Here is an 11,611-nt window from a genome sequence, read left to right as displayed (position 1 = left end):
GCCAACAAATTTATATGAAGGTGAATTACACACAACACTCCTTGCTTAACAAAAAAAATATATGTATATATATATATACAAAACCCCCCTTCTCAATTATCAAAAATAACAAAAATCTTACATTTATCATAAAAGAGAATAAATCTTCAAATTTTTGAAATGACCAAAAATGCCTTTTTCTCGCTCTCCCTTATTGAGCACGTGATGAAACATTTGTACTTGGGCAAATTATTAAAAAGTAAAAATTTTCACATTTTATAATTTTGACTAAATAATTTTAAACCTTTATTAGTTGAATCATCTAACTTTCCATTCCGTTTAATTAACTAGTGATTAACTAGTGACGTAACCAATTTCTTACCTGTCACATCTCTCTTTTTATTTCTCGAATCATGCTAAATACATATTATTTTTGTATATCTTAAGCTACACAAAAGAGTATTATGACCAAAATACCCTACGCCTCTCCATGCGCCACCTCATGAAGATATTTTCGTTATTAATACACCTTTGTGCAGCCCAAAATGTACACAAAGGTATACCAATAACATTATTTTTATTCCTCCCATTTCACTCGCCTCCTCTTTAACACAATACTCTCTCTCTTCCTCTCCTCCCTCTCAAGATATATATTATAAATTTCTGCTATTCAAACACAGAAAAACAAAAAATATTTTACTTGAAGCCTTGTCAAAAAAGAAAAAAGATAACAGAGAATGAAACAAGCATCCATGCACACAAGACAACTAGGGAAAGAGGTGAACAAATAAGGGGCGGTGAAATTGCAAGATTTCCAATGTCTTCATATAAAGTACAGCGCCTAGTCAGTCAGTCATCTTCAGCCGTGGCCCATTAGAGCTTTCCTGCGACGGCAGACAATATGAACCTGTTCAGTGCTCATACCGTTGAGAGGCGCGAAATAAGATCAAATACACCGACTGTCTACTTTGGCTGCAAAAGTTAGCCAACCACCAAAGGGAGAAAGGACTATCAATTCATAAAATACTTCAGCACCATTTTGACAAATATTTTTGTTTTTGCACGCAGGTTCCCTTTCTCACTGTAGCAGGTAAATGGAAGCAGTCGAAAAAGGAGTTATATCCCTTACTCTAGTATGCTAAAATTACAAAGAGAAAAGATTAAAAAAACCAAATATGCCTTTTTCTTACGCATAAGATTGGTACAAGTTGGCTTGGAATTTGATATTATGGGGCAATACTGATATAGACTACAATGAAGCTAACTTCCCAATTGTCCGGTCCCTTCAAAATCAAAGCCACTACTTCGTAGCTCATCAGTATGGCCTGTACCGCATGGGCCGCCTGAACCTTGGAATCCTTCTGCATGGTAGAAGAAGATTACATGAATCCAAGCCTACAACATTTAACTTCCAAAATGTAAAACAGTAAACAGATATAGAGAAAGGAGTCTCTCCTATCACGAGGAGAACAAAAGCCATGGCCAAGCTGATATTTGCCTATTCATTAAGGATCAACAATTTGGGTACACGCACACGAGGCATAAGACTAATTATCATGGCATTTACACTAGCCCTACTAGAGTTTGGGTGGGTCTGGTTACCCAGACACCAGGTCATTAGAATCCTTAAATGTGCAAATATGCACAAGCAACCTCACATTGAGGAACTGCCAACAACCAATGACCTATTGACATGGCGTATTTCTTCACTTTTTGAGCCAGAACACTCATTCAAAGAAATCCTTTCAACTCATGTCTCCGGGACATTTACCCATCAAATACAACTGAAAGGAACTTATATGTCCCTAGGGATTAAAATGTTTCTGTGGACACATGCAGTACACGTCCCAGCCACAAATATAGTTGGGGATTAGAATGTTTATGTGATCTTCTTCCTTTATGACCTCTCTTCAAAGACTAGTTTGGGCTCCCTTTGAGAGAACCCACTAATCTCTTCAAGCTTAGAGGGAAATTCTATTTTTCTGGATAAAAACCTTACCTTCTCCTTTGCAGAATAGCCGTTTAAATACATCTGGTTACAGGAAAACTAGAGAAACTACCCACTAAAAGATAAGTAACCACCCACATAGAGAAACTAACTGGCACAATCCAGGAAACTGAATATCTGGAACAACTGAAAAATAAAACTAACAGATCAGCTCATCATCAGGGTGTCCTTTTCTTGCGACCATGGGTAAAACGCTGGTGCACTTGGCCACTGAATGGGATCATTCTGACTTGGCTATCATTGCTGATATGTCCTACTGATGGAGAATTTATAGCAAACTTTCGGTAGCCTACGCAAGTCAATTAAATTTTCCTTCAATCTGAGCAGAACAAATAATGCTCCTTCCTTTTTTTATTTTTCCTCTCAAGAATCTTGTAAATGAATGGATTTATTAACATTCACAAAGTATATTTTTGCATTTATTTCTTTTACTGACAGGAAGAAAGGCATATTCTTTAATGAAATTCATGCTTCCTAAAGTCACTTAGCTGAAGTTTATTATCTATTTGTGCATTTACTTCCCTATTCAGCTTTCAAATTTCAGTAGGTTTAGAACAACAAGATTTGAGATAGTGGTCAAGAAGCATCAAGATGAAATATATTACTTCTTTTCTTGGACAAAATCACTACTTTTCTTTTTGTTGGTATACTTCTATAATGGTAAAATGTTACTGAAGACAATAGATATGAAAAAAATAGATATAACAGATCAGCTTATCATCAGGCTGCCCTTTTCTTTTTGTTGTTATACTTCTATAATGGTAAAATGTTAATAAGATAGAAGATATGAAAAAATCTTTTTGTTGCAAGTAAATCCATACATTTACAAAATTCTTCAGCCTTGCGACTTATGGAATGACTTATGGAATGACTTGCGTCCAAAGGTTAGAAAGGATTGTGGTTGCTATCCTACCAGCATCATTAATGCATACCTTCTGTCCCCTAGTATCTATCTCTAAATGACTAGCAAAGCATGGGACCCACCTGACTGCTGAGGCAAAGGTGGAGGCAGAGAGGGTGTCTTAAAGTTTTAGCAAAACCCTCCAACCTCTAATATGCACCAGTCCCTTGAGTATCAAAGGCAGAGGCAGAGAGAGGTTCGCGTGTCTTAGTGAAACCCTTGGCTTGGTCACACCCCCACCCCACCCCCCGCCAAAAAAAAAAAAAGAAAGAAAGAAAACCCTTGGCTCCAACCTCTAGTCCCCAGTCTCTTGAGTATCATGGGCAAAGTGAAGTGGTCTTTGGGTTCTACTTGTGACCCCAGGAACTTGAGGCATAATGCAAGGTCAGTCACTATGGAGGTGTCCTCGACCAAGGAGATTCTAGACTAAGGCAAATAACCAAGTAATGCATGAGCATGGTTTCTTTTAGTTGAGGCAGTCCCTTTAGAGGAAAGGCTCAATAAGCTAGGGCAAGTATCTTATATAACATTCATGAGACTAACTTATGACACTTTAGACAGATAGATGACTTGGTGCAGTCAAATGGAATGGAGAATCATGACTGTTGATGAGGATTACCACGAAACATGGAGCGCTAAGGCTTGCCCAGTGGCTGCAATTGTCAGTGCACCCACGGTCATTAATTTATCGTGAGGTACAATTAAAGAGAAACATAATGTTGAGCCAATTTGCTCATATTAATTAAGTTTTGATGATTAACAAATATATTTTTATGATATAAATATTTTCTCTTACTCATGCAAAAAGTAAATTTATTTTGAATTAAAAGAGAATTGTTTTAGACATGTTTTCTTATTTTAATCATTTATGTCTCAAAAACTTGTATTTAAATTTTCAAATTTTGAATTAAAAGATAATTATTTTTAGACATGTTTTCTCTTATTCATACAAAAAGTAAATTTATTTTGAATTAAAGAAAATTGTTTTTAGACATGTTTTATTGTTTTAATCATTTATGTCTCAAAAGCTTATATTGAATTTTCAAATCTTGATTTCTCATGCAAAAAGTAAATTTATTTTGAATTAAATGTGAGACATGTTTTCTTATTATTTGAGAAAGCCTAAACATTTTTTGAATTTCAAACTTCATATTAACCCTTTCTTTAGTGGCTAAAATGCTTATAAATACCCCCCCAAACTCATTTTATGAGTATCCAAGTATTTCCATTACATATCCAAAGCACCCGAAAACTCTCAAACGCTCTCAAGCAAAGCATCCAAGCAATCCAAGGTCTCGAAATATTATTGCACATCCACTGAAGAGCCACAAGGCAAGAGGAGAAAAGTTCTTCAAGTCTTCTACGACAAATCTGAACTTCTCTATTTGAGATTACAAATTTATTTATTTATTTAAATATTATTGTCTTGTATAATTTGTTCTTAATTGCTTATTTATGTCCAAGTGTGGACAAATTATTTGTAACATTTAAATTACTATTGTAGATTATATAGGTTTCCTAGAACCATTAAAATCTAGGCAAATCTAGTTTTCAAGGTAAGCTAAGAAAAAGACTTTGGTGTAGTGGTTGTCTAGAATCCGTTGTAATCTAGGTGTGTATCTAGTTTAAGTTTCCAAGCTAGTGTGGAAACCTTGGTGAAATTATTTTAGTGGAACCCCAAAAGTGGTTAGACCTTGGGAGAATAGACTAGGTGTGTATGAAGAAACCGAACCACTATAAATTGTGTTGTGCCTCATTGTATTTATTTTTGCTATATCTTGTGGCTTACATTTATTATTAATCTCAAATATAATTTATTATATTTATCAAATATATATTTTTCAATAAAATCATTAATCAATAATATTTATTAAAATTGAGAAAAAAATTTAATCACTCAATTCACCCTCCCTCTTGAGTGGCCATACCCTAAGGGACCAATACATAAATAAAAAAAATATGCATTATGACCACGTGTGTGTGCTCAGGGTTTAACTGCTGAAGTGATTTTAAGTCACAGTTTATGATCAATGGACCAAAGATGATGCTAAACTATACACTTGAAAAATAGCCAACATATTTATTTGCATATTACTCAAAAAAGTACTTGATGGACAATTCATTTGTTTTCACATATGGACATATATGATTATGTCAAGATTAAAAACTTTCAGAAAAACCTAGTTAGCTTAAAATATAAAAAAACAAGAACAATTACCTATTATGTAGAAATTCACATATTGAAAAGGAGAAAAAAAAAAACTACCAGATTTGACAGAAAACCCTCATGTGTTTCTAAGGCAAGCAACAAAACTTATTTGCCCATGAAAAGCTTTCCGCAAAAATTTAATCCAAACGCATTAAATGCAGGGCTATGTTAATTGCAGACTTTTCAGTGGCTGGTTCTTGCATTAAAAAAACCCTCCCAATATTGTAATTCTTTCTCATATTTTAATGCAATAGGTATGACTTCTTTTTGCTGAATATGACCTTTTCTAGTTCTCTGAGTGCCAAATAAAAGACAAAACAGTATCATGATGCTTTATTATGGTAGCAATAATTTGGATAACACAATACAACCCATGTGTAAATCCATTCCAACCTATCATAAAGTTTCCCCTTCCATATTTTTGTCTACAATGCAATCACAACACTTACCCGTATCCATATGGTTGGGCAAACGGTGGACCAGGCATGAAGGGCCTTCGAGATCGAAAACCAAAATATGGGTTGGGCCGCCTTCCTCGATACTGTTTCATCCCAGGGATGTTAGTTCGTTTTGCGGACACCTAGAGAACAACAAAAACAAGTTTGTATTACATAAACAAATCTCTACAGAACAACAATATTAAGTTAAAAGAACTCCAGTTTAAGGACCTTCAACTGGCGACCATGCAGCTCTGATTCATTTAACAGGAGAGCATTCTGAACAGCTTCAATTTCCACAAACTCCACATAAGCAAATCCCTTCGGCTGACCATATTTGTCCGTCAAAATAGTGACCCTGTTGACCGTCCCACAGGATTGGAAGTGTTGTTGGACCTCCTCCGGTGTGCATGCGTAGTCAACCTGAAGATTGATTAGTAATGAGAAAACGACCACTCACTGAAATCTTGTTTACTCAGAGCTGACATGTTTGAGGAATAGATACAAATAAGCAACAATACAATAGTATAAAAAGTAGAGTAATTCACAAACTCTTCACAGCAAGTAATATAAAGGCGAATGAGAAGGAAAGGGGACGGCTTGGGGGGGGGGGGGGGGGGGGGGGGGGGCACACTAGACAATCTCTTTGTAGGTAAGAATCTTCAATGAGTAGGCTATGTGAGAAAATGCAGCTATGAGAATTAGCTATCTCACTGCACTGTGACAGCCAGTTAAAGCTTACTCAATGCATGCAAGCCCTTGTCCAAGGCGGAGAAGTTCCAAGCATACACTAGTAAAACAAAAATTGATATGTATAGCTTTCCATGGTTGATTGTAAAAGAGATTGCGGATTCTTTGATTTTATGTTCGGTGAAAGTAATAAGTTCCTTTGATTCCATGTCTAGTTTCAGAGCATCCCAAAATGAATAAGTTGACAAAATCAATCTTGTTTGATGTATATAAGAAATTACTGCTGCATGCAGAAGGGCTTAAACATCTTAAAAATACAAGATTAGTAAAGTCACTTCTTGCTGCTTCTACATTCTGAAAAACAATTACAAAAGCTCATGTGAGGACAGCATGAATTTCTGTTTCCTGTCTCCTTTTCTAGAGGGGTCACCCCCTTCAAAGGCACTTTTGTTATACATAAGAAGGCATGGCTCCTGAACACCAAAACTTCATCATCCTGGAGCAGGAGAAGATGATGTTTACCAACTTGTTAATGAAATTAAATAATAACCTTGAAAGTAGGATTTATCTGCTTATCCTTGAAGAGTAAGTGCAGAATACAGGCTATGCAAAGTTGAAACAAGTGCAAATGGGTTTGATAGGTTAAAATACAAAATACAACCTTTTCTTCTTCTTGTTCTTTCTTTATTTTAAGTCATTTCCTAGGAAATATAAAAACATAAAAAATCCACTCAAATTTTAAGGGTATATAGGAAAATAATTAACTCCTACATACACTTCTTGCAGACAATCACTATCAAGCATACTTTAAGCGACATTTTGGTCCAGTACCATCATAAGCAAGAACTGAGACTATTGTACTGATAACAATAATGAGACAGTATCATGCCTGCAGACTCGGTTACCAATGAAATTAAAACTAAAAAGGAGTATGCATTAAAATGCATTCATTTCAAAGGAATGTTATCATTCCATGCAAATGTACCACTTCCAATGATTAAGAAATAATACATGCCCTTTCAAACAGAAGCATATTACGAATTCATTGAATGGGTTTTAGACCAAAGGAGAGAACAACCCAGGTATTCATACCAGTTTAAGAGGGCAAAAAGATCTGAAGTAAGCTAAAAGACTGTAAAAACTTACATTGCCAACATATATCGACCGGGAGTCCACTTCTTCCTTCTCAGCCTGTGTAGCAGACCCACTAGAAGAATCTTCATACATGCCCACAACAGAAAAGAACGATTTAACATATAACAGCAGCCAACCTTGCAAACATTGCATATTAATCTAAGAGCACAAAATGGATAAATTAGTACTTTGATATAAATGGATTACATTCAACACATGAAAACTTCCGTATCAGAAAACTTGACAAAAGTTTATCTCCAGATTCATGAAAACACTAAGGGAGCGTTTGGTACAGGAGAAATTTTTAAATTCCTGGAATTCATGATTATTGAGAATGCTCTTGGAAATCTTTGATTCCTAGGATTTATGCAATTCTATGTTTGATTAGGTTTAAATATTCTCAGGAATGTTGAGTATTCTTTTCTGAGAATCTTACATGCCTATGTTTGGTTTAAATGTAACATTCTTGGGAATTTATGTTCTTTTTCCCAAATTATCCTTATATAATTTTTTATTTAAAAATGATAAATTCCTTCTACTATATAAAATATTGGGACCCACATCTTTAGAAAGTCAAAAAAATATCACTTTTTTACACATTATGTATATATATGCATGTGTATACATATAATATATATACATAATATATATGTTTGTATGAATATCTACTTTAATATATATATAATATTTTATAATAAATAATATAAATATATTATAATATATATTTTTATATATCAATATATTACATATATATATAATATGTTTGTATGGGGTTATAAAAGGGTAAGGGGGTGTTTAAATCTTTTTCTTTGTTAAAAACATTCCTAAGTCCATGGGAAACTTGGATTCCCTAACCCCCCTTATGGAAATCTTTTTGTGGAAAGTTGCTTAAAAATCATCCCCGGGAATCCTATTTCCCAGGATTCTTTTTATAAAAAAATTGTACCAAACATGGAAATACAGATTCCCAACCTAACATTCTCAGGAATCTTAAGATTTCTCCTGTACCAAACGCCCTCTAAGAGTATCTTCTGAATGCATAGTCAAAACTCCAAAGAGTTCCAGGTAGCAGAGTCTGAAGGAATTAAGGCCAGTATCCCAATCAACTTTCATAGGGTTAACAAAAACTGAGAAGATGGAACTGTAAGAAATTTATTTAGAAGAACTCCTGATTGAACAGGGAACATCTTTGTGCTATTTTATGTACGCTATTGGAGACTTGGATATGCTACAAGTTGCAAAAACAAGAGATAAGGCAATAAAGCTAGCATTAGGAATTTGGGAATACTGAAGATGGATGGATTTCAGTGAGAGACTACACATTGTAACATTTCAGTGTTTAATGGAAAAACAGGCCAGTCCCCTTCACCAACCAAAAAGACAAGACACACACTCACAGATAACCTCACCCCTTTCCAAGATGGATAAATAAATTAGTACCTATACAAAGAACACCAGTAAGATTGCACCCGTGTGCCTGGTGGCAACCAGGAACTACATATTTAAGATCCTCCTAGAAAGTTCAGATCTACTAAGGCTAGTGTTAGATAGTTGACAACCAGCTAAAACTCGTTGCATCGAGCAACATGGATTCTAGACAAAAACCGTTTGTGCTCGCGTATAGTGAAATGAGCTAAAGTTGCTGCATTGGCACCTGGATATAGCGTTAAATCTGCATGGGTTTTCTAATTTTCACATAACAAATCCAAGTAAAGACATTAGTCCAAGATCATAGATCAAGGATTGGATCATGGAATATCAAGACTTTGATAGCAAAAATCTATGGAAGTGGTAAATGTAATGATTAGGAGAAAAATTACTCCAAGAGACAAGATAGGTTGGGGAGACAAGCTAAAATGTTAACACAATATGGATATAAACTTTGGTACTTAGGGAAAGATTAGGTATAGAATGGAGTGGCGATCATTATGGTAAGACTTTAAAGGAGATGGTAGTGGATGTGAAGAAAAAAGGAGATTGGATTATTATAGTTAAATTTATTCTAGGAGAAGAAACTATGAATACTGTTAGTACATATGCACCACAAGTTGGGTTAGGAGAGGAGATAAAAACAAAATTTTGTTGAGATTTAGAGGGTTTTGGTACAAGAAACACCTAGAGGAGAAAAGATCATTATAGGATATAACTTAAATGGTCATGAAGGTAGAAAAGGGAATCACTATAGAGATGTATATGGAGGTTATGAATTTGAAAAACAAATAATGAGGGTAAAACTAGCTTGAACTTTGCCACGGCATATTATTTCATCATAGTCAACACTAGGTTTAAAAATCAAGAAGAACACCTAATCACATATATAATGGTTTCCTAACTCGACAACTTTCTTATGAGACGAGGATCGCTTATGTTGTAAGGATTGTAAAGCTATACTGGGGGAATGCTTGACCACTCAGCATAAGAGTTATGGTCATTGATATCCATATTAAAAAAAGGAGAAAGAATTATATAAAATGAAGCCCAAAAAATAATATGATGAGATTTAAAATTGGAAAAAAAAAAACAATTTTCAAAGAAAAAGTTTGGCAAAAAATATTGAACTAAAGGAGAGAAACCAAATACGAATTGAAATCACAACTACTATTCAAGATACAACAAAAATGATTCTAGAAGGGTGAAATGGAAAAGCCTCGAATCAAAGAGTGATGGAATGAAGAGGTATAAGAAAAAATAAAACTAAGAGAGCACGCTACAAGACTTCACATAAATGCCATAATGAAGAATATCTAAAGAGGTAGGTATAGTTTGACAAAAAAAAACAAAAAAAGGCACTTAGTGAAGATAAGTCAAAAGGTTATTGTCATGACCCAATGAGCATTAAAGGGGTAATATAGTAATAGGCTCACGATAATTGTTAGGAGATATTTTAGCAATTAGTTAGAAGCATGGGGGTGGTTATGCAATCAAATATGCCTATATAAAGGGCTACTGTAATCAAATGGAAATCATGCTTAAATTGATTGAATGAAATTCTGATTTCTCTCCAATCTCCCTCTCCTTTCTCTCTACTACTCTCCCTCATTTCTCTCTAAATTCCTCCCCATTTCTATCCAATCTTCCCCTAATTCCCTCTTTTCTTGGACTTAGCTCTATCGGATCATTCCGACTGCCAATTCAAACCCTAGGTACATGACAATTGATATCAGAGTAGTCGTTCCTCGACTGTGAGTTCGAAAATTCAATAGCATTCGACCGATTTGGAAGTAATCCAACTAGATTCGAAGCAGAGCTGGTAGATTGCGACGAAGGTAGGCAGTTTATAGAAGGGGTCTCAGTGTCGGAATTCTGGTGGCTTGGAAGCTGCGAGTAAGGTGAGTCAGCAAAACTAGACTGTCGATCCACAACAGGTGGTGCGATCAGAGCCAATCCCTTTGGAAACCAGTGCTAGAGGCGATCTCCTAGCCACGACTCTAAGACTGGTTGAATCTCAAATTTGATTACGACGCACGAGGAGGGAATTGGTGCAACAAGTTCAACTATGAGATACGATACTCCTCTTTCGACAATTGACAGACGAAGAACCCTGACCAATTCCCTGAACATCCTTAGCCTTTGTTCATTGCGACTTGTGCAAATTCCGAATTCCTAGCGATGGTCCCCAACTACAAGCACTGGTGTTCAACTACTACGTGAATTTGATAAATTGCAACTATCCACAACGATCGATTCTCAATTCCGGAGAATCCCGTGGTTGCTTCCCAGTTGCTCAAGAAAGGCGAGTAGCCCAAATGATTCCAGTGGGGAATTCTGGCGGAATCTCGGCGATCTAGAAGGTTGTTCAATTTTTGGAGCAATGGTGATTTACGAAGGTGAACAATGGCGATTTGGAGCAATAGAGTCGATTAAGGTGATAGGCGATTCATAGCAGCGATCCAAGGAAACGAATCCAAGGTTGCTGAATTGAGAGGAGATCGATTCTCAATTAGGCAAAGCATAGCTGTTGTTTCATAGTCGATCGATTTTCTGAAGGCTGCAACAGAACTAAACGAACTCACAGCAAGTACTCTGGGCTTCAGGTTCGAATTGTGGAGGAAAGGCAAAAGGTTCGATTCTGAAGGCGGAACAACAGTTTGATTTGTTGTAGTTTCCAAGTTGTTGCAATCCAACTCAAGAAGGCAACCACAACCATCATCGGAACTAATCAAGTAGTGATTTAGGAGATTCTGATTAGAAATCCAACGATGATTCCTAACAATGAATCAGTGAATAGAACTCCACCGGCAATGACTTCTATC

The 11,611-nt window shown here is 35.7% G+C and overlaps 1 protein-coding gene across 1 annotated transcript in view; it reads right to left on the bottom strand.

The window, feature by feature from the left end:
- Window positions 1-654: 654 nt before the first annotated feature.
- The window catches only part of LOC127796341 (polyadenylate-binding protein 2), a 41,064-nt gene continuing 30,107 nt past the window's right edge, over window positions 655-11,611 (bottom strand). The window contains exons 3-6 of the mRNA XM_052328428.1: window positions 7,371-7,441; window positions 5,766-5,957; window positions 5,547-5,677; window positions 655-1,340 (exon numbers count right to left, since the gene is read on the bottom strand). Of these exons, the coding sequence (XP_052184388.1) occupies window positions 1,295-1,340; window positions 5,547-5,677; window positions 5,766-5,957; window positions 7,371-7,441 (440 nt within the window). The 3' untranslated portion in view covers window positions 655-1,294. The remainder of the gene's footprint in view (window positions 1,341-5,546; window positions 5,678-5,765; window positions 5,958-7,370; window positions 7,442-11,611) is intronic.

The sequence above is a fragment of the Diospyros lotus genome, chromosome 3, assembly GCF_014633365.1.
Source record: "Diospyros lotus cultivar Yz01 chromosome 3, ASM1463336v1, whole genome shotgun sequence".
NCBI classification, from domain to species: domain Eukaryota; kingdom Viridiplantae; phylum Streptophyta; class Magnoliopsida; order Ericales; family Ebenaceae; genus Diospyros; species Diospyros lotus.
Note: the sequence above shows the minus strand (reverse complement) of the source record. Positions and strands in the feature narration are given on the sequence as shown.